The 24,445-nt window shown below is 41.5% G+C and overlaps 1 protein-coding gene across 1 annotated transcript in view; it reads left to right on the top strand.

The window, feature by feature from the left end:
• Positions 1 to 2,905: 2,905 nt before the first annotated feature.
• zgc:171482 (zinc finger protein) overlaps positions 2,906 to 24,445 on the top strand; it is a 114,768-nt gene continuing 93,228 nt past the window's right edge. The window contains exon 1 of the mRNA XM_047352161.1: positions 2,906 to 3,883. Within this exon, the coding sequence (XP_047208117.1) occupies positions 3,842 to 3,883 (42 nt within the window). The 5' untranslated portion in view covers positions 2,906 to 3,841. The remainder of the gene's footprint in view (positions 3,884 to 24,445) is intronic.

Raw genomic sequence — 24,445 nt, 5'->3', positions numbered from 1 at the left:
ACAGTGGGTTTGTTGAAGCAGGTGTATGATGGCATCTTCAACTCCAACTCCACAGCGATAAGCAAACTGAAGGGGGTCTTGATGGTTTACTGTTTGCTTACTCAGGTGGGCCAACAGGAGTCTCTCTAGGACCTTCATGATGTGGGATGTCAGGGCAACAGGTCTATAGTCATTGAGGACTGATGGGTGAGTTTTCTTTGGTACCGGAACAAGACAGCAGGTCTTCCACAACACTGGAACCTTCTTCTGGGCCAGGCTAAGGTTGAAGAGGTGATTTGATTTCACAAATTGATTTCAATCAAGCAGTGTTTTAACAAAGCATTAGTTTAAGGGTGTGCACACTTAGGCAACTATGTTTTTCTTTTTTATTAATATTGTAACAAATTAATTTGTGCGTCCCTGTTATTGTAAAAATGGATGTCACAACATGGGAAAGTTTTAAAATTATTTATCAAGGCCTGATTTTTCATTTCAGACAATTCTGTAATATTAAACCTGTTTTAACAGCTTCTAGACTTTGACATATAGTACTGCAATGTTATCTTTAAAGAAAAGGATTTGTTTATTACAATCCCTGAAAAATGTGTGTTTGATCATAAGGCTATTATTTAATAATATCAATAAAACAAGCACATTCTGTTTTAAAAGATGTGTTTAAAATTAGCTCCATCAAAATCAAGTGATGGCGATCATTCTACATTGTTTTTAGATAATTTCTGTACCCTAACTGAATGGCATCAGCAGAAATGCCATGCCAACATAACATGAGGTTTTCTATTTTTGCTGCCCTTTCTTCTGACAAATTGAGCATATATAGTAAATATGAGCTATGCTGTGTAACACTGTGGGATGGGAGAGCCATCTTCTGAGAAATTTCTTGAGCAGATAACCAACACTATTTAAGTTAGGCAAGCTAGTTCTTAAATGTGCTCAGACAGTTAGACAAACAATTATACATATGCAGACTAAAAAAAACAACATTACACACAAATATACCAAACATATACAAATTCATGGAAACAATGCACATCAGCATGGGCTAATTTATCAGACCATCAGCCAAGGCAGGCTTGAGAATATTCAATGCCTGCATTGTTTTCAAAGAACAGGACAGATTATCAACATGCAGAACTTTATTACTGACCCTCATGTAAAACATCTATTTGGGTTGTTTCACATTGTAAGCTGTACATTTTAACTAAGTAGATGTACTTTGCATGAGTTTAAAAGTGACTCTGCAGATTGCCTATCTCCAGCAGGGTGAAGGGCAGGGTACACCCTGGAGAGCTTGCCACTCCATCGCAGGGCAACACAGACACACACAAGACAAACAACCACGCATACAATCATTCACATCTAAGGGCAATTTTGAGATACCAATTTACCTAATAGTCATGTTTTTGGACTGTGGTAGGAAGCAGGAGTACCCGGAGAGAACCCACGCATGCAATTCACCCAGGTGAACATGCAAACTCCATGAAGAAAGATCGAGTCGAACCCGGGACCATCTTGCTGCAAGGCAACAGTGCTACCAACTGCGCCACCATGAAGCCATGATACTAGAAACTAAGCAACGCATTATCATGTAGACTTGTTTTAAGAATGTTTATATGCAGGAACACTGCACTAAAAGACTGATGTAATATTTCAATATTGCATTCTCTATTTGCATTAATATCATTGGTTAAACTGCATGAGCTAAACACAACAACATTAAATCAGGTGCTGGTCATTTGCCACATTTTGGTCATTTCAGACCCAACTTTTTCAGGTACAAAAAGGAGCCTTCTTCCACAGGAAGTACTTGGTAGGAGATTTTTTTTTATTCGCTTTGACAAAAAACAACCTAAAGTAATTTTCAATAACCTGTAAGGAAATGTGGTTACATTGAAATGCATCTGACAGCATGAGGTTGCTCAGACATTGGGAAGAGGGTGTAATATGAGTTCTTCTGGAAATATTATGCCGTCACATTAAATTATTCATGAGGTTTGAGCATTTCTATAGATCATTTATAAAAATACTTAAATATGGGCACAATACTGAAATAGAAAATGATGACATTGACTGGTAAGGGTAGAAAAGGATGACATTGACTGGTAAGGGTTTAAAATTGAGGTACGAATTGCAAACTGATGAAGAGCCATTACATCATGAACAAATTTGTGACAAAGAAGAGGCTGATAATACATGGGCTATCTGGTAGCATTGCTGTTTCCCCTTTCTTTCTTCACTCATGTTCAGAGTCAAAAACCCATGACAAGCTTTGACGACCCAAAGATATTTTTGAGCAGGTACATTCAATACCAATTAATGTTTTTGTTGGAATTAGTTATGCCACTGACGTTATGGTTGATTTCAAAGAGCAACGCCTTAAAAGCTCTGTTGAATAATTTTTGAACTTACAGATGTGTTGCAAAGATTGGTTGGATAGTCAGGTATTGTGATCAATTGGTCCAGATCTTTTTTGTTAAACAGGGATGACTTTGTGTTATTTGACAAAATAATATGAGGAGAAGAAAGATTATGTGAAATTTCTACATGCTCCCTCTAGCGCAGATTGTAAGCATTACAAGATATTGAACCATATGCATGCTGGAGACAACTTTTTATTTTTATTTCAGCACATTATCAGAGTCCCTTACTGTCACTCAGTAAATTCGTCCATAAAACCAGGTAGTGGATGAGCGTTGGCCAACATCCGCAACATTTGGAAAAATAGATTTTATTCCTTCTGCCTTGAATCACCGTGCTGTTTTGTTTTTTTAAACCTTGCCGGTGCTCTATAAAGCTCAGGATGGTCTTTGACCAAAATATATTTCAGAGTTGAAGTATGGACCATCTAGACTCTTCAAGTCATCAGAGATCTGTTTACCCAATGTTCCAGGGACCGGAATTAAACAACAAAGCCTAAAATCGGAGAAAATATGAAAAATTCAAAATCAGAACCATACTGTTCATTTTTATCATGTTGTAGCTATTTAATTGTTTTAATTTGTCATGTTAATGTTTCTTTCTTGCTTACGTTATTTCTCTATTAGTTTTTAATGAATCTCTTGTTATGCATGTTTTTTTCTTTTTTTTTTTACATTTGTCCTTTATTGTCCTGAACATGTTTTGCATTACCTTGTGTGTGATTTTTGCACTTCCCTTGCTTTATCTAAAACCTGGGAAAGTGTCACCAAGATGTGCTGCGGTACACCTGCTGCACCTTTGCGTCTGGCTGAAAGCAACAGCAGGAGTTCGTGATCAATCAGAGGAACACAGCGAAATTCCATGTCAATGTAAGGTTAACGCTAGTGCTCCTCATCTCTTTATATGAGCTGGTATTGACGTGGGTGAACCAAGCGGAGACCCGCTCCGTGGACCGAAGCATACATTTACTCACTGAACAAATCGAGCATTCAGCGTGGACTGTGTCGCACACACCGTGTAAGCCGAGTGCGCTTTGTGTCTTTCATTCATTCCTGTGAAGGCTGCCGCTTCCTCTCACACTTTCAGCTCTTCCTCCTCCCCCCACGCCGGGCGAGCTCGTCTGATCCCCGCTGTCGCTTTTTGGTCCGAGTTAAGTGGATGATATCAACAGAGCTCGGTGTTCTTCCTACCTGCGGCGCGGTACCGCGGACCTGAGAAGTCCCCAGAGGACAGGCGCATCACGACGTAAAGCAGCGAGAAGGAGTTTATTATTGTTACTGTTATTTTAATTTTTCTCAGAGGGAGCGACGCGGTTTGAAAGAAGATATGCGAGTCAAATTAATCTGGATGGAGCAGAGTCCCGCTGAGTTCTGACGGATTTTAAGGAACAGGTGCCATAAAGGAATACAGACAGGACAGCTGGCGGATGGTTGTCGGTTTCGAAGAAAGAAGTCTGCCTCTGCGCAAGGTGAGTGATGGACTCCGCTGGCCACTACTGGGCAATACTGACTGGAATTCTACCTACAGATGAAGCTTTGACCTTTATTATTGACTTTTCACATATTTCCTGTACGCGGCATAAAAAGTTTTGTCACATCATTTTACAGAAAAATCCTGGAAACTTTGAGTTACCATTATATTTCGTCAATCTGAAATTGATCATTCTCGCATGCTGCAGCAACATACAATGATGAAGGATCATTAAAATGGTACGATATCTCTGTATAATTATAAAATGAACAAATAGCACTTTGGTGGATGAATTAGTCTCACGTTATTATAGGCTGCAACTAGATTTATTTGACCAGCTAGTCTGGACTGATCCTAATATAAATAGCTGTTTTGTTGTTAGGTTGCAGTGCCTATGAAAGAGTTTAGTTTAAGCTCTTAAATGTGTTGATCTCTCACCAAAGATCTATATTGGCACAACGAGAGTTAATGGGATACACGCTGTACTAGAAAGAATAAACTAGGAAAATGAATGAAGGACACATACTAATAGATGGTCAACATGCATGGTGGGGAAGTGGTATCCTAAACCCCACTTTAGCTGACATTCACTTTTAATGAACTCAAGGGACAAAGAAAAAAAAAAACTTTACATGTCAGAGACGTCAGAGATGACTTCCTATTATACATGTATAACATTATGACCAGCATGGGCACCCAAACTAGTCTGCAGCTATGCAGTCCTATATGTAGGAAACTGCAATGCACTGCATTCTGACAACTTCTTCAGGAATTCGAGATATTATCAAATTTAATGGATCCGACCATACGGGCCAGCCTTTGCTCCCCTTGTGCTCCAATGACACTTTCCCCTGTTCACACTTCTGTTATTTCCTCGGACCATTTTTGTTAAGTGCAGACCACTGCAGACTGGGAACAGCCCACATGAGCTGCAGTTTTGGAGATGCTCTTACCCAGTTGTCTAGGCATCTCAATTTGGTCCAATTTGCTCAAATCCTTACACTTGCCCAACTGTTCCTGCTGCTAACACACCAACTTTGAGAACATATTGTTCACTTAATGCCTAATACATTCCACCTAGTAGCTGTTATGATGAAATCATTTGTGTTATTTACTACTCCTGTCAGTGTTATTGCTGATAAAAGTATATCATGTTTAATGTCACAATGTAAGTAAAAGGGATTAATCCCCTACTAAAAAGTCTAACATTAGTAAATGAATGACATTTTAGAGTAAGTAAAGAACATGATTAATAGCTTTTCAGACTGTGGTAGTCAGGTTATTTTCCTAACCCTGTTTTAGCTTTTGTTCATTTATAAATTATTTTCTATTATTTGGTATAATATGGATTCATTTTGATACTGATGACAACTTTCAAACCCTGAAATTGCTGACATCTGTCACTGAGGACTAATATCCTTTTAACTTCATACTGGATGTCTGCAAAAGCCGATACAATATTGTGGACATTTGAAAGCACTTTCTTATCTGTCAGCAGGACTGCCTTTCCTGCTTCTTAACTTTGTTTGTTTCTGAAGTAGGAATCTAATTAACTAGCAGGAATCAATAACTCGGTCCTCAGATATTAGCACCTTTGAAAGACATGAAAACTGGGATGAAAAAAAAATCTGAGAGTCTGTAAGAAATAACTAATGGAGCAGCACTCTTAAAAAGTTATTAAAGCATCTTTACTTCCTTAACAGGACGACGATTGATTGAGCACGTGTGTTTATATTCATGGACATGTGTTTGTTTCTTTAAGATTGACCATGGATCGTGAGTGGGTGTGTCTTTGTGTGTTCTTGTCGAGTAGTGCTCCATAGCAACAGGCAGCATGTCGTCTCATCTTCAGATATATTTTTTCTCACTCATGGTGTGCTGTGACCTTTCTGCCGACACTGTTGTCTTTGCATGGGTGCATCTGCATTTGTGTTCCCTTGTGTGTGTGTGTGTGTGTGTGTGAGAGAGAGAGAGGGAGAGAGAGAGAGAGAGAGAGAGAGAGAGTATCATATGTATGGGCCATTTGATCTTTCATAGTGTACTATCATTAATAGCTACATGATAACTACTATGCAGCCAGTGACTGTAAATGTCTACAGGTGCAAAATAATAATAAAAATGACCAATAATCATTCTTTTAGCAGCATTAGAGAACCTTATTTAAAGAGCTTTTTGGGCAAAAGTTTTCACTCAAATCTCACACGTTTCTAATAATTTATTTAAATAGGTTTTTAAATAAGTTTATTTTATTTAAGTAAGTTCATTTTGTTGATTTTAGTCAATATCAATTATTTCTTGAGAAAGAATACAGAAGCAACACAGTCGTTTTTAATATATGTCATGCCATGGTTTTCCTGTCAAGTCAGTGTTAGACTAATGACCAGTTGCATATTTCATATCCAGGCAAAGGAGACAGCAGTCTTTAGAAATTAATTTTACTTTGCTCCATCCCTGACTTCTGAAACTACCATGTTACTAGAGGGAAGGCAATAAGGGAAGGAAAGTGTGATATTTCAGCTGCATTACTCAGTTAGAGAAAACAAACATGCATGTCCAATTATTATTGATTTTAATATTCTTAAATAGGTGTCTCAAAATCCACCTGACATATCCATTAACGATATAGCTGACGAAGTATAAATAGAAACTTTACACAGACTATTTGTGTAGGCTATGTGTTGCAAGGTCTTACACTATTTAGATCACGGCTATGAAGATCTGTGTTTGTACCAATGATTGCGTGTTGAAAAAACTCTTACACATCTATTCTGTGTATTCTGTGAGTAAGCCAAGGCAAGTTTATTAATAAAGTGCCATTAGTGCACAAGAAAATCAAAAGTACTTTACCGAAATCCACAAGAGGACCATCAAAATAAAAAAAACATCTTAAAGAAAAATGCAGAAAAAGAAAAAAAATTTTGAAATCAATTGCTCATCAATGATTGGTTAAACAGTTCATTAGTGAGACTCATTGATCAAAAGTTGCATTAAACAATAATTTTTTAACCCTTCTGCTGTGCTGAAGGGGTCGCTATTCGAGTTTTTCCAACAACAAAAAATGTCAATGTCTCAATAACGTGTCTTGCCTTTGAGCATCAATTACAGCTTCAACGTATCATGCTGTTCACAAATCGACTTTTTGTCTGCTGAGGCTTGGCATCCCACTCTTCTTGAAGGGTGGCCCTCAGGTCATTGAGGTTCTGGGGTATAGAGTTAGGGCCTCTAGACAGCAACTTAGCTGATCCTACAGGCTTTCTATGGGATTCAGGTCTGGAGAAAGTGCAGGCCACTCCATTCTAGGTACCCCAGTCTCCAGCAGCCATTCCCTAAAGATACAACCTCGATGAGCTGGAGCATTGCTGTCCATGAAGATGAAATTAGGCTTGAGTTGTTTAAGCAGGGGCTCAGTGACTGGATTAATGATGCTATTAAGGTAGTTTGGACTTGTCATTGTACCATTCACAAAGTAAAGGGCAGTTCTGTGTTGACTAGATACACCTGCCAACACTGTAACACAACCACCACCAAAGGCTCATCTGATGACAACAGTAGCTGTTGCACAGCGCTCTCTCTTGATGTCTCCAACATCGTTGGCTGTGTTGGGACCCACAGCCATGGTTACAACAGGATATGCGGTACAAACCTTTCTGGAACCTTTAAAATAAATTGCATTAACCTACTTCCAGCACAACTTAGGAATTGGGGGTAAGAGCAAACTTCCCATGAAGCCACTAACCGTATAAAACCCCAACTTTTCAACGAATCGATCTCTTCTACGCGGGTCACCCAGGGGCCTGGACAGAGAGACACAGCGCGCTAATGTCTCTTTGCTGACAAACAGACATAACTCTTCAACTGGATCCAAGGGTGTCATACGATCATCGATCATATGCACTAAATTAAGTATAAATGAATTACTGTTCATGTATCCGGTAGATTCATTCATGAACGGGATAATTAAGGTACAAGCGTTGTTTGACTTTCTCTCTGAAGCCTACAGATCAAACTTTGTTTCCAGACAGTTTCCCAGCAGAGAGGCTATCTCTACGACGCTGAGTGAAGCAGTTTCCTGGTCTGAAAGGAGGACAACAGGGACCGAATCACTGTGGTTACCGTAGCAACTGTGCAGTTGGCCGGCTGACAGAAAGAGCCGCCCAGCCACAGCTACGGAAGTTAGCAGTAGCTAACCTTTTGTTCACAGAGCTTATTCAAACTTCGTCGTCGCCCACACAACTTTTCCTCAGCACGGTTCAAACGAGGTTAGGTTTGGGCAGAGAGAAGTGATTTAGGATGAAATGATCTAAACGTTTTTCATTTTATGAAGTTTTGTTTTGTTTGTGAAACTCTACTATCTTGGTGCTAGCAGGCTATCTGCTCAGCACCACGTGCTCAGTTATGTGTTCTGTGTTTGTGTGTATTTAAAGTTTAGACAAACTTTATTTAAAGGGTGATTTTAAACAGAAAAAGATTGATCATTGTGCGCCGTCCGCACTTTTGCATGTTAACCCTTTTAGTAACCGTATTTTATAGGTGTGTGTTTGATTCTGGTGCTCAGCTATCAGCTTCTTCTGTTAGCTTTAACTGGTAACAGCTAAGAACACGTGCTTGCCTGCTAAAGAATATTTACCCAGAAAGGTTGTTAGTTTTCAGTCCAGTAAATAATCGTTCCCTAAACATTATTTTACTAAACTTGATAACTATGTAAACACCATTAAGCCCCATTTCTCCAGGAAGATTTGGCTCTTTTCCCAAAATATCTCCTTAAATATTTTACTATTTCCTTAATAATATTTCTTTAAATATTATTTTAATAAATGAAGGCAGCTAATGAGACACCGTTGAGAATTAGTCATCCAGAAGGTTGGTTTTATTCAGCAGATTATTCTTTAAAACATTATTTTATTAAAATAATATTTTATCTGATCTTGCTTTGTGAATGATTGTCTAAAGGTGTACTGATTATTGCCTAAGTTGGTTCCAAGACTAACTTAAGTTCATTTCCAGATTCTTTAATATAATCAATTCAATTCAATTCAAAGATACTTTATTGATCCCCGAGGGGAAATTGGAATTCCAGTACAACCCATCCAAACATACATTATGACACAAGACAAGGGGGGGGGGGCGGGTCACCGAGGCTTTGCTGCCCTACTCACAGGCGCTGCCTTTGCTATATGAGAAAAGAGGTCACATTGGGTAAGTAGAGGGAAAAACATCATATTTCACACTTTATCCTTAGCAGGATACAGTTTGAGATTGCAAAAAACCTCAGCACAAAGAAGCAACAAGTTTACAAAACAACATCATGCCGGGAACGGTGAAGGTGGTGTGAGGGGTGCATGTGTTTATCTTGAGCATGTGTGTGTGTGTAAGTGAGTGTGTGCAAGTAAGTCCATGAAGCACTGTCACAGAGGCCATTGCCCTTGATGGTACGTTGAAATGTTCATCAAACGGCCACAAAGTTCTGAGCAGGTCCACAGATGTCCTCAGGGAAGGGAGGGGGCAGAGGGAGCAGAGCGTCATGTTTGCATAACTTCCAGGAGAGGTTGAAGATAGCCAGCCATCAAGGGCATACAGGGGAGCCAGATTCAGAAAAACAATAATTATTTGGGTTAGGCTGACTCTTAATTTTCCATCAGCCTTGAGAGTCTCGCTGGTGCTTCTCAAAGGCGAATCCAAACAGCCAAATTCCTGGTCTTTCGCCAGATCCGAGCGAACAACTTTCTCCAAGATTTATCCCATTTCACCCCTGAGTCCAGAAACCGCAACCTGCCTGGGATCCTGTGTAAGGATCACATCCAGTCTGCGATTCAGCTCACGTAACATCTCAGTCTGTATATCAAACATCCAATTATATACACATCTTCCACATCCTCGACTGACATTATCGACAAACACATAATCCTCCACTTCTGCCAGGAGTCCATCGTGTATCCAGAGAAAAACATCCCGTCCGGACAAGTTGGGCTGTCCTTCACACTGTCTTTTCGTCGAGGAAATGTGATCAATTGCATTGAGAGACCAGCTGACCAAATCCATAACTAAGAATTTGGAAGATATGCAAAAAGAGGCTCCAAAAAGAAGATAAGACACAGAGCTGAAGCAGGGCAGATATGGGAGGGGTGCGGGAGATAGAGAAAAAGTGTCCTCCTCCACCGAGACCAGAAAGAAAAGGTTATCCTTGGTTCTCAAACATAAACATTGCATGGTAATGTTGCATCACTCTTTTGGTCATGGTTTCAACCATCTTTAATCAACTTGTTTATACTGTACATAGCCCATTAGTCTTCCCTATTCTTTAATTCTGCTTGGTAGTTTAGTTGGATCATTTTAGCATGGTAAAGAGTTTGTTGATTGAAATATGTTTGACTTTGAGTTGAGTTATTTTTGTTAATAAATTCTTGTATTTTAAGAAATTGTGTGAATTCATTCCATGTGTGTGCAGAATTTTGCTGTTCAATAATGTCAGAGCTTGGCTCACCCTATTCGATGTTGTCCTAATACCACCGCCTTACTGGGCTGGACAATCCTTAACAGACCTAAATATTATTTGATAAAATATTAAAGTATTAATATTAAATAATAAATAATATATTCATAGTCACAACAGCTGCCATCATTTCTGCTCGACATGAATCGACTTTCATCAGAGAACAGCACTAAGGTCCACTGGTCCCTTGTCCAGCGTAAATACTCCCTGATCCATGCAAGACAATTATGCATATGCCTGGTGGTGTGATCAGGTACCCCTACAGGTCGTCTAGCACCCAGAGCATGATGATTTTTGAATCAGACGATTTCGAATGGTCTGATGTAACACTTGGGTACCTCACACCTTCCATATACAGGGGTTGGACAATGAAACTGAAACACCTGGTTTTAGACCACAATAATTTATTAGTATGGTGTAGGGCCTCCTTTTGCAGCCAATACAGCATCAATTCGTCTTGGGAATGACATATACAAGTCCTGCACAGTGGTCAGAGGGATTTTAAGCCATTCTTCTTGCAGGATAGTGGCCAGTGTCACTACGTGATACTGGTGGAGGAAAACGTTTCCTGACTGGCTCCTCCAAAACACCCCAAAGTGGCTCAATAATATTTAGATCTGGTGACTGTGCAGGCCATGGGAGATGTTCAACTTCACTTTCATGTCCATTTTATCTTAACAGGACAGACCAATCAATGGCATACCCCCGGCTATTTCTTCTATGGCCGCCGACAGGCGCCAAGAGAATGTTTACGATATACAGGGGTTTGACAATGAAACTGAAACACCTGGTTTTAGATCACAATAATTTATTAATATGTTGTAGGGCCTCCTTTTGCGGCCAATACAGCATCAATTCATCTTGGGAATGACATATACAAGTCCTGCACAGTGGTCAGAGGGATTTTAAGCCATTCTTCTTGCAGGATAGTGGCCAGGTCACTACGTGATACTGGTGGAGGAAAACGATTCCTGACTCGCTCCTCCAAAACACCCCAAAGTGGCTCAATAATATTTAGATCTGGTGACTGTGCAGGCCATGGGAGATGTTCAACTTCCCTTTCATGTTCATCAAACCAATCTTTCACCAGTCTTGCTGTGTGTATTGGTGCACCGCCTTCAGGATACAATGTTTGAACCATGGTCCTCAAGAATGGTTCGGTATTCCTTGGCAGTGACGCGGCCATCTAGCACAAGTATCGGGCCAAGGGAATGCCATGATATGGCAGCCCAAACCATCGCTGATCCACCCCCCTGCTTCACTCTGGGCATGCAACAGTCTGGGTGGTACGCTTCTTTGGGGCTTCTCCACACCGTAACTCTCCAGGATGTGGGGAAAACAGTAAAGGTGGACTCATCAGAGAACAATACATGTTTCACATTGTCCACAGCCCAAGATTTGCGCTCCTTGCACCATTGAAACCTACGTTTGGCATTGGCATGAGTGACCAAAGGTTTGGCTATAGCAGCCCGGCCGTGTATATTGACCCTGTGGAGCTCCCAACGGACAGTTCTGGTGGAAACAGGAGAGTTGAGGTGCACATTTAATTCTGCCGTGATTTGGGCAGCCGTGGTTTTATGTTTTTTGGATACAATCCGGGTTAACACCCGAACATCCCTTTCAGACAGCTTCCTCTTGCGTCCACAGTTAATCCTGTTGGATGTGGTTCGTCCTTCTTGGTGGTATGCTGACATTACCCTGATACCATGGCTCTTGATACATCACAAAGACTTGCTGTCTTGGTCACAGATGCGCCAGCAAGACGTGTACTAACAATTTGTCCTCTTTAGAACTCTAGTATCCCACCCATAATGTTGTGTGCATTTCAATATTTTGAGAAAAACTGTGCTCTTACCCTGCTAATTGAACCTTCTCATTCTGCTCTTACTGGTGCAATGTGCAATCAATGAAGACTGGCTACCAGGCTGGTCCAATTTAGCCATGAAACCTCCCACATTAAAATAACAGGTGTTTCAGTTTCATTGTCCAACCCCTGTATGTCATTCCCAAGACGAATTGACGCTGTATTAGCAGCAAAAGGAGGCCCTACACCATACTAATAAATTATTGTGGTCTAAAACCAGGTGTTTCAGTTTCAGTGTCCAACCCCTGTATATAATGTATGTACACTACTGGTCAAACGTTTTAGGACGCCTTTCTCATTTAATGGTTTTCTTTATATTTATGACTATTTACATTGTACGTAGATTCTCAATGAAGACATCAAAACAGTGAATGAACACATATGCAAATGTAGTAAACAAATAATTTTAAAATATTATATTTTAGAATATTTTATTTTAGAATCCTTAAAGTACTTTGCTGTAATGACTGAAATATTAACCTTCAGCCGTTTCTCAATGAAATGAGACTCTTTGGAAAACCATTTTATGTGACCACCTCATGAAGCCCATGGAGAGAATGCTAAGAGATCAAAGCGGTCAAGTGTGGCTATTTTGTAAAAATCTAAAATATAAAAATGTTTAGAGTTATTTTACACTTTTTGTTTACCAGATAATTCCATGTGTGTTCATTCACAGGTTTTGGTGTCTCTGGTGAGAATCTACAATTTAAATAGTCATGAAAATAAAGAGACCCATTAAGAGAGAAAGGCATTCTAAAACGTTTGACCGGTAGTGTATATATACACATATTCTATCATCAATAGAATAGAGGATTCTCATGTCTTTAGACTGAGGAAGGACACCTACTGTTTTACTTTCATTTGCAAAAATGCAGTGGTTTGCCTGATAACAATAACAATAATAATAATATAAATAATTATTATTATTTCAGCATTTCTGTTCTTCTTTTGCTCAATTATAACGATTGTCCAATGAGAATATTGCAAAAAAGGAGTTCACACTATAAAAAAATTTCAATGTGAAAAATACAAGAATATTGTTAATGTTGTTTTTGTTCTCTTTTTTTTTTCTTTAGTAAAAATAAATTTGACCCATATTTTCTTTAATCTTGCTGAGGCAGGAAGCCTAATGCGTTTAAGGGCAAACATTACACACATATACCTGAAAAAACAAAACAATAAATGACACTGAAACCATTATAGTTATGCACATATCCCGTGAGAAACAAAATATATAATTGACTGTGAGCTGTATTGTACTGTAGCTATTTATATTACTGCTTTTTAGTCAAACTACCAGACTCGAGTATGTTGGGTTTGACGGCTGGGTCTTTTGTAGTGAAGAACAAGTAGCTTACAGCTTGTTTTGTAATTAGTAAGAGAAGACAATGTCATATTGGTCTTTAGCTGGTAGCAGTCATGTCAGTTAAGTACTACAAACAAAGAGAGTGAGGTATGACTGAGAGATATGAAGGAGGAATGTTATTAAAATAGCATAATTTGTGTCACCTCAGTGGCTCTGTTATTGTAATATATGCCTGATTCATTGTATTGTGTAATTTCTGTTTTCAACATGGATTCTTAAGCTCAAACTGATTCTCTGCTGTTGGTCAGGTTGAGTACCTCATGGAAAGTCTGTTTGCAATTTTATCAATATTAGTTTAATCTTGTAGAGTGATACATACTGCACTTTGCAACCCAGTATGATATTGATTATAGATGAGTTTTGTTTGGGGGTTATGAGAATGCATGAACAACAATATTGACTTTAAAACTCATTGCTTACCGTAAGCCCTTTGTTTTTGTTGTTGCAACATTGAGTGCTGAATACCGAGACAATGCGTCTATATTGCTCAATGATGTTAGTAGGTTCACAACTTCAAATGGTTGTAGGTAAATATTTCCATGTTCATAAACAGAGATTCTTCAATGTAGAGCTTGTTTAGAATGCACTGAGATCAAATGACAAAACTGTCCTGTGTTCTGATGTTTAATTTGAAAATTCTTGTTAGAAATCATGAACAAAATGTTTAACATGTTTAACATAATGTTCCATTTCTGAATAATCAAAGTATTTTTTTGTTTTTGTAATGATTAAGTTAACACCTGTTTATCCCTGCCTTCATATTATCTACTCCATTATATATTGCACTAAATAGGGTTTGGAGGGTTTTGGTTTCTCACTCTGAGCTGGAAAATGTTTTCATAGTAATAGGAAACCTTGCTGTACAGTGGAGCAGTTGGTAGCACTGTTGCCTTGCAGCAAGAAGGTCCTGGGTTCAACTCCCAGCTAGAAGTCTCTCTGTATGGAGGTTGTATGTTCTCCCCATACATGTGTGGGTTCTCTCTGGGCACTCTGGCTTCCTCACACAATCCAAAACCATGACTGTTAGGTAAATTGGTCACTCTAAATTGCCCTTAGGTGTGAATGAGTGTGTGCATGGTTGTTTATCCTGTGTGTCTCTGTGTTGCCCTGTGATGGGCTGGTGACCTGTCCAGGGTGTACCCTGCCTCTCACCCATAGACTGCTGGAGATAGGCATCAGCTCCCCTGTGACCCTGTACGGAAGAAGCGGGTATAGAAAATGGATGGATGGATATTTGGAAACCAGTTTTCTAAATCCACATTTAAAATATTTGTTCTCAATTCTAGTAAATATGTTAAAATTTAAGGTATAAATACATTAGTTAGCTTAGCAGCAAAAGAAGGTCGAAAGTAAGTTATGTTTTTTTTTGTTTCCTAAATGATCCAAAGTCATTTAATACAGTATTCATGATGTCATTAGTATAAAGCTACAGCTAACATGAGGAGATTGTTATTGGCAGCTAACAGCTCACAATCCTCAACCATCACTGACTAATAAGTTCATCCTTTCAAAGTAAAACATGCACAGCAGCTGCAGTCTGTAGCTCACTTAAAGGCTTCTTTTCACTCTTCATTACATGAAATAAAAACAGTTACTACTATTTGAATCTCAGACCAGGAGTCCAAGTCAAGCATCAAGTCTTTAGAGCACAAGTCTAAGTCATTGCTTTTGGCATCTAATTTCAACTCGGGTCAAAGTCTCAAACTCGAGTCGCAAGCTATGTCTGAAGTTCAGTTTAGTTAGTCACCCTGAATTTGGACCCCGATACCTTGGATCATATTGGAGCATTCCTACTGTTATGAGCAGGGACGTGCATAGATAGACACTAGGTGGTGATAGAGCACCTGCCCTTTTATCCTATGGACAAAACAGTGCCCTCCTGAAATTTTTATAAACTATACACTGGTAACAAGTGTCGAAGCCGTCTCTGCTTCCCCGGGTCTGTTGATTTGGGCACAGGTTTCAAAAGAGTGAAATAAACACAAAGTACAATCAGCTTATGTTCGCCTCTGCGCAGAGTGAGAGATAGGCCCCAGCCAAACACCTGTGAGCCCAACTCTGGTCTCTCTCCGCTTCCAGCTTGTTTTATTAAGTCTCAGGGGTGTGTTCAACATATACATATATCATGTCACTCATGTATAGCATAATAGTTCCTTATGTCCAAATAAGGAGTGCTTCTTGTTATTTCTTCCAACAAGCTTATCTTGTCTTGTCTCCGGCCTTCCCTGTCCTTCACCAATTTACGACCTTGCACTCTCTATCCTCTACTCCCTTGTCCTTCACCAATTTATGACCTTGCACTCTCTATCCTCTACTCCCTGTCATCTATCTGCACATTCCAGTTACACACATAGATAGTTTATATTCTACAACACCCCCTTTTGAACTCTCAAAAAGAGTTCATAATCTAAAATGTCCTTCTAAGAATAAGTAGAAATAAGTAAAAATATTACTGTACCACCTGTAAAACGAGAAAATCATTAAGAAAACATGCATCCATCTTATTATGCGTCCATTAATTCACACTCTGAGTCCTCATCCTGGTTATGGTCAATTTGCAACAGTGGCATCGTTATATTTGGATCCCTCTGCTCAATTGCGGAGGTGATGAGGCGCACCATCAGAGAACGAATGCATGGCACACAACAACATCCACAGGTCACCATTATAGCTACAAATACTGCAATAGAAATCATCAAAGACATTATCAAACCCTTCCAGTGTCCAAATATGCCTGTCATCCACTCCTCCAGGGGATTATCAATTCCAGAATGTTCATGCATGGTGGCGGAGAGGGTCTTAAGTCCCTCTGAAGCCTTTGACACTGAACCATTCGGTGCATATCCAATGCCATCCTATTTTGAACTGCCATGAGGGAAGTTGGGGCCAATTGTTCAGATAAACCTTCTACAGCGTCTCGAGTTAGATTGGCCAGAGGCAAAACATTATAATGAATATAATTAATGCGGTCTACATTTTTGTTAGGCGTTACTGGGAACAAGGCAGCTATAATAGGGATGTTTTCAAATCCAGCTGATATTTGGTCTGCAAGTTTATACTCAATTGGGACTCCTCGCGGAACTCCAATTGCATCTATATAGGTGGGGAAACCCTGACTCAAGTCAAAATTGGTTGAAGCGCTTCTTTTCATAATATGTCTTCTCCTCCTTCGAGTGAGTGCCGGTGCCTTATTTTGTTGATATGTCACAGAGGTAATATTAGGGCCAATTAAAATCAACGGGGCCTGCAATCTGACCATTGCACATACTCCTATGGTGTTATTTGGTATATTAGTGAGAAGTCTATATCCTCCGCAGTTGTAATATAATCCTGATTGTGCCCAAAGTCCTATCACATTTCCAGATGTGGTGGTATTACACCAGTCCGAGGGAATTTGTCCTACATTCACCTTTGGGGTGTTTGAGGTGAACTTGAAACAAGAATATGTCCCATTCAGCCTCTGGGGAGTGAATGGTCTTGTCTTAGTATTGTTTGGAATGGGTGGAAAGATGCTAGCTAGCGTGGTACAGTTGGCTGGGGTGGCTTCTTTAGTTAGTTGTAACATGCAACTGTACCCCCAAACATCTTCCGGATATAAAGGGGCTGGATCAGTGGTTAAGTGTGGTCTTGCAGATGCACATGCAATGCAGTCAGACCTACTTTGTTCCTTCGCAGTTTGGGCCATCCACTGTAACCAAAGATTATCCTCGGCATAACCTGTGGCCATCTGTATTATGTCTAAAGGTTGCAAGGTGGAGTAGTCTATTTTTATGACCCCTCCTTGTGGGACCAGTGGTTCAGGGACAGCAGGAGCCCTGGTGGCCTGCACCTGATTAGTTTCTTTATTCAAATCAACATTTATTATTGCCTTAGGGTCTGTTCCTGATACCTCTACTCCCAAAATAAAATAAATTACCGTACCCCCAGAATGCGATTGTGTAAGCCGCGCGACAATGACTTCATGAACAAAAGTAAAGGATTCACCCCCCCGTGTGTGTTATGGGTCAACGCATTTCTTACCAGACTAATTTGTTTGGCTGTATCCTGATATCCATATGTGTAAGGGGGAGTCCACCTGCCAGTATAGGCCAACACATGTTCCCAACCTTTACACAAACTATGACAATGCATGAAAGAGCACACAGGTCGCCCCTTAGCGCAATCAGCCTGTATTATGGGGCTACCACATAAATACACATCATATCCTCTCCAGGCCGTCGGATTTTGTCCGCAATCTATGACTTCACACAGGTCAAACTGAAAAGTGGTAGTTGCCCCTAACATGTAATTTAGTTCTAATCCCCCATAATATTGAACGCATACGTCCTCGGATGAAGTTACCCTAGACCTTTTGGACACCTTTCCGGAGTCTGGAATGGAAGTTCACAAAAATACCATAGAATAAACGTAACCATGAATACTGAGAGAAACACTCCACCTATGATGAAACTCCTAGAGAGTCTAGTTCCCTTGCTTTGGGTACTCATTTTTTCTAAAACTTATGAAACGTAAAACATAAACATATAAAGTTAAATCATAACCTGAAAAAAGATACAAAAATCAAAATGTAGTATAAAATATAAAATGTTCGCCGAACATTGTCTTCTGGGGTGGGAGGGAAGCTCTACCACTCCTAGTGAGAGGGAAACTCAATCACTTCCACCTCTTCTTCTGCTGTTCTTCTTCTGTTTTCAGCTCTCAGGGCAGACTGACCCTGGGCTAATTTCTCTCACCCGGGGATTATTCTGCCTCTTCTTGGGTGGGAGAAGTGAGATTGTCTTTTCCTGTGTTTTCGCTCAGATCCTCCTGAACCTGAGAAAGGGATCGTTGAGGTGGTTCTGCTCCTGCACACTGGCTCCAGTGATACCAAGTAGCGCCTTTGCCCTTCAGCTTGACTGCATGGGTTGTCCTCTCCGTGACCTGAAATGGACCGGTCCATCTTGGCTCTGACCACTTTCTTTTGATGACTTTCAGGAGGACCCACTCGGCTTCTGAGCTGGTAGTTTCGACCCTGGTCTCTGGTTCTGCTGGGATCTGTTTGGAGAAAGCTGTAACAAGACTGTGGAGAGATCTGTAATAATCACAATGAGACATAGATTGTTCACACTCAGTGAGAAATGGTAACCTTGTCTGGGGGCCTGGAAATGGCCTCCCTGTTTGCAGCTCATGTGGGGTCAAACCATGTTTCTGATTTACAGAGCTCCGTACAGACATCAAAGCTAATGGTAAGCTTTGGTTTTAAGGGTTTGATTCATTCTTTCAACCTTCCCCTGTGACTGTGGATGGTACACAGTACCAAATGAGTGTTTCAGTCCCAGGAATTTTTCCACTTCCTTGAGTTCCTCATTTTTGAAATGTGTTCTGTTGTCAGACCTTATTTTAGCTGGAAAACCATGTCTAGGGATATAATGATTTATCAAACACTTCACCACAGATTTGCTGTCTTCCTTTTTTGTAGGCCATGCCTCCGGCCATCCAGTAAATGCATCCACACACACCAACAGATATCTGAACCCATTTACTCTCTCAATCATGTTTGTATAATCAATGATAACCTCTTTTCCTGCTATTGGGTCTACTGGGAACTTTCCAGGTGCTGGCTTCAAGGTTGGTCTAACATTGAACTGCCTGCACATCTCACATGAATTAATCCAATGGACTGCCATTGGTTTAAAAAAAAGGTGCCACCAGTGTTTGAGATTTTTCAACATTTGCGTGGTTCCCACATGTCCTACTCCGTGTGCTTCTTCTAGGGCTACTTTAGTAAGACCTGGTGGCAAGATGGGACGTCCGTCTGTGCTTCTCCAGAGACCACTCTGATCCTCTGAGCCCCCTCGGGCCTTCCAAACTGATTTTTCCTGAGGAGAGGCCCCTTTTTGTAATTTCATCACTTCTTCCAGGGTGGGTTCTGGTGTCCACCCTGCTTCTGAACACAGCATTATGTGCCTGGGCTGATATCCTGCACACTGTTTAGCTGCCTGGTCAGCTGCCTGGTTCCCTTGTGCTACTCTAGTGTCACTGCTGTCATGTCCTTTGCATTTAATGATGGCTACTTCTTGAGGGAGCAACAAAGCTTCAGCCAACTTTCTCATTTCCTGTTCATGTTTAATGGGTTTCTGTCCTGCAGTTCTGAATCCTGTCCTCAGCCACTGTTTGAGTTCTACATGTATGGCTCCTGCAGCGTATGCGGAATTTGTGTAAATGTTAACCTTCTGTCCTGCTCCTAGTTCCAGAGCAGCTATTACTGCCAAAACGTCTGCTCTCTGATTGTGCGTCTGTTAGTTTCTCTGCCTGCACTGTGACAAAATCTGTCCCTGTGTCTTCCACCACCGCGTATGCTGCCTTAGGTCCTTCTGTGTCATGTCTGAAGCAGCACCCGTCTGTGTACAGGTTTCGGGCGTCTGTTAGGGATGTACTTTGTAGATCTGGTCTGATTTTTTTCATTGAACTCCACTTTTTCTGCGCAGACATGTGGTGTACCGGTAGTTATTGTATCTGCCATGTTTATTCCTTCATGTGTTTATGTGATGTTTGAGGCCTCCAGCACCTTACTCAGCCTCTGTAGTCTCAATGGTGAGAGTGTGAAAGCCTGAGAGTTCACAAAGGCCACCACACCATGTGATGTCAATATGTTAAGAGGGTGTCCCATCACTACGTGAGCTGTTTTTTGGATTATTTTAGCCATCCCTGCTGCGTGTCGGGTGCACTCATGATGTCTTTGTTCCATGTTGTCCAGCATTACACTTATGTACATGAGGATTGTCCTAACCCCCCCTTTTTCACTCTGTTTTTTCCCTACCATGGTGTCTGTCTAACTGAACATGCTCCAGTGTGCCCACATCTGTGGATTGGTTGAATATGCGATAAGTGTTACCTGAGGGCGAGTAAAAAAAGTTGGGGGTTGCCAAAGGCTGCCAATCCTGTAGGCTCAGGGAGCGTTTTAACACACCTCCTAGTTCACGTGCTTCATGACCTGGGTGCAGAGCCAAAGAGACATGAGGCACGCCATCAGACCACATCCTAAACCACACTTCCTGCTCTTCAGTCAAGTGAACCTCGGCCACCACTCCTTCTGGTGCTACATAAATGTCTGTGGTGACAATGTCCCAGTGTGTACCCTCTAACTCGTCAGCAAAGCTTTCCTGGTAACATTCACAATTATTTCTATCATAAAACTGCGGGGGGTCAGGAGAAGGTACATAGGGCGCCAGAGTGGAGACCCAGGATTTCCACCGCAGTGGTTTCAGGTTGCAGCAAAACCCAGTATATGTCAGCCATTGAGTCCTGCAGTGGCTGGAGGAGGTATTGTCCATGTGAAAAAGAAGTGTTATTACCACAAAATAACTGGCTGCCATTGGGTAGGTGAACCTGCAGTCCATCAGTCCCGCATAAAATGGTTGCTCCCAGTTTTATTAACATGCCTCTACCCAGTAAATTTACTGGTGTGTCAGTGGAAACTAGATAACTGTGATTCGGTGTCTGTCCACCAATTTCAGTCTTTAAAGGCTTGTTATATGGCAGGACCTGTTTTGCCCCCGAGAACCCCATGACAGTTGTAGTCCTGGTGGAGAGTGTGTTTGGAGGAGCCTATTTGATGGTTGAATATGTGGCACCAGTGTCCACCAGAAAATGAAGGCTATTTCCAGACACAGTCACAGACAGCAGGGGTCCGCAGTCCCACTGTCTTCTGGGGTCGGTGGGGACCTTCAGTGGTGCTCAGGCCAGAGACTAGGCTCGTCCCAGGCCGGTAATTGGAGTTGTAGTCCGTGTGCGCCGCGTGCTGGGCCACCTCTGCCTCTGTATGGACGGTCCGGAGGAGCCATGGTGGGACCATAACACCCATACCCTCCGGGTGGACCATTCTTATGGGGGCAATCTCAAGCCCAATGTCCGGGCTCATTGCATTAGTAACACACAACAGCACCACCCAGTCTCCTCTGTGGTCCTCTCTGGAATCCCCTTGCTCTCGGCCCTCCACGTCCCCCAAAACGACCAGCATGTCCCTGATATGGGACCGGGGCCTGATGCCACTGTCCTGGTGTTTCTCGATTTCCAGGAAATGGAGGAGCCTGAGGGGGCTGAGACACTGCACCTTCATACATAATTTTAGATGTTTTACCCTCCTTCTTCTTTTCCCTGACCTTCTGTTTAGCTTCTGCTAATTGCATTTTCAGGAGCTGAGTTTGTAACGTTTTTAATTTACTCTCCTCATTTTGTTTTGCCTCATTGAGTTTAGATAAATGATGCATCAGATGGCGATCCCATACTTCAGTCTCTGATCCAGGGAGGTCGGGATTATCCTCCATATTAGTTTTAACCTGCAACGGTAACCCTCTTAAGACAGCATCCCGGAACCAGTCCCTTTGGGGACCAGCTCTGTCTGGATTAGTTCCTGTCTGTGTTTGCCACATGGATTTGCACTGATCTAAATATTCTCTAGGATTTGTGTTTGCGTTCCACTCAAATTTTGGAATGGTACGTCCTCTGGTTACTGGATACATTTGTCTAAGAGCTATGCCTATGAGAGTGGAATAGAAAGTAAATGGGTCCCCATCTGGTGCTGTTGTTATACCTGCAACAAGCTCTATGTCCCTACAGCTGTGTGGCTTCATGCATCGTCCAGCAATGGCCCTGTAATCACCTAGAGCTAACAGGGTGCCTGCTGTCAGGGAGTCCATTGTCTGTAACCATATAGAGGCACCTTCTGTGATCGGAGGAAGTTTGAGATCTCCCAGTGTGAATGGCTTGTATCTGTTTCCTCCAAATTGTTGTTGGAACAGTGTATCCATATAAGAAGGTTTGGGCTGGGTTCGGGGTCTCATGTTATAGCCTTGTCCAGTAGGGGGAGGAGTAGCCTCAGGTACTGGTGGCATTGGGGTTGAAGGAGATGACATAACTTCCTCATTTTCAATTGGTACCTGATTCTGTACTGTAATAGGTGGTGCCTGCATAGCAGCGTCATAATAAGTTACCGCAGTCAGTGGTTCTTGTTTTACCCATTTCCCTGACACTGACATATTAACTGAGCCCTCAGTTACATCTGGTTTCAGAGGTGTGACCAATTCCATATTGCTAGGTGAATGGGAAGTATACGGAGTGGAACACTATTGGGCCAGAGGCTGCCTGCAATTTGTCCCGTAGTAACCGGTCAGCAAATGGGTCAGTTAGTGGAGCCTGTGAAATGTATGAACCTCCAGAGGACAGCTCAGACTCAGCACTGGAATGTGAGTTGAGAGAGGCAGGGGCTGAGGGGGAGGGAGCAGGCAGTGATGGGCCAGGAGAAGGCTGGGCATTTACTGGCGGGAGATCACACACGCTCACGTGTCCCCCAGTAACTTGCAACGTGGGGTATAATCCGGTGAGGGGAGAAGTGGGGGGAGTGGGATGTGTATAAGGTGGCGGCATTTCAACTGTACTGCTATCTTTAATCTGTCTGCTTTTCCTGTCTCTGTTCTCAGTCATAGCATGATCACTACTTTGTCACAGCAAACCCATCTGTGACCAAAATTTCTTATCTTTTTCTGCTTTGTCTGCAAGTTCCTTCCACTTTCCTCTTCCCAACTACCTGCTGTTTCTACACTGTCAGCCAAGTCTTTCTCCTGTTTTGATTTTTTCATCTTCAGCCAGAACCACTTGCCAACATTATCTCTATCTGTCTTACTCTTTTCATTTTTTGACAATTCTTCATTTATTTTAGAATCCATCCGTTTAACCAACCTCTGCTCCTTTCTATTTTCATGTGATTTTTTAATAGCAGCTTTCATTACTAGCAGCTGGTTCTCTATGCTCTTCCATGGACCATTCTGTTTCTCTGGACTAATATCTATTTCTCTATCAAATTCACCTTCCATTCTTATGACAACTACTATCCTTTTTTCTAAAAGATATATTTAATGCGTTATCTCAGTCACTCACTCATTCAGTTCTGGCTGACCGGGACGTATGGCACACTATGTCCCGAGTTCCCGGCCCAATTGAAGGTTCTCTAATTGACCCTCAAGACACCAGACCACATCCACCCCCCAGGAGCCTGTTTTCAGTGGCCAGTCCTTGTTATCACCGTCAGGTTACCAGACCGAACACTTATCCAGTCCCCCGGGCCTTTCACACTGTTTTTTTTTTTAACCCGCAATGGGAGCCGCTCGCTGCTTTGGCGTTCTTCCCCACGCACACACTCGTGTTCACCTAATTAGTCTGTTCTTGCTGGTGTGTGTGTGTCCAGCTCACAGCTCATTCACTTAAACTATAAATCTTGTCTGATCTTGCTGGAGTGTGTATCCAGCTCACAGCTCATTCACTTTTTAATCCTAACAACGTCTGATGTTGTTGGTTATGTGTCCAACTCACAGCTCATTCATTTAACTTTTATTTCTGTCTGATCTTGTTGTTTGTGCCCAACTCACAGCTCATGGCCGGTCTTACAGTTGTAATAACTTCTGTTCACGGCTCTTAAGAAAAACGTCTCGAACTCATAGGACTACCTATTCTTACGGTGTTATTTTCCACCGCTTATATTGTTCCTTCTGTGTTTATGCAGACGTCTGTAATCTGAGTTTTCACAGAGAAATATCTCCGTTACTCATCAGCATTCACACACAGTGTATTTTGCCTGATCTTGTTCTCAGTTATATGTAGAATTCGAGGTTTCTCATGTCCTCGGGCCTCAAACCCAGCTAATAGTACCCCACCGTCGAGGGCGTACTCTGAACTGCCACGTTCAAGAAACTACTATATTTTTCCACACAACACCACCATTAAGTCTTGTAATTCTCTTAAAACAACATCCTATTCAGCAGTTTAAATCCTAGTCAACCTTTATGACACTCTTTTTTCTTAAGTT

This window comes from Girardinichthys multiradiatus, chromosome 22, assembly GCF_021462225.1.
Source record: "Girardinichthys multiradiatus isolate DD_20200921_A chromosome 22, DD_fGirMul_XY1, whole genome shotgun sequence".
In the NCBI taxonomy this organism is placed as follows: Eukaryota; Metazoa; Chordata; class Actinopteri; order Cyprinodontiformes; family Goodeidae; genus Girardinichthys; species Girardinichthys multiradiatus.
Note: the sequence above shows the minus strand (reverse complement) of the source record. Positions and strands in the feature narration are given on the sequence as shown.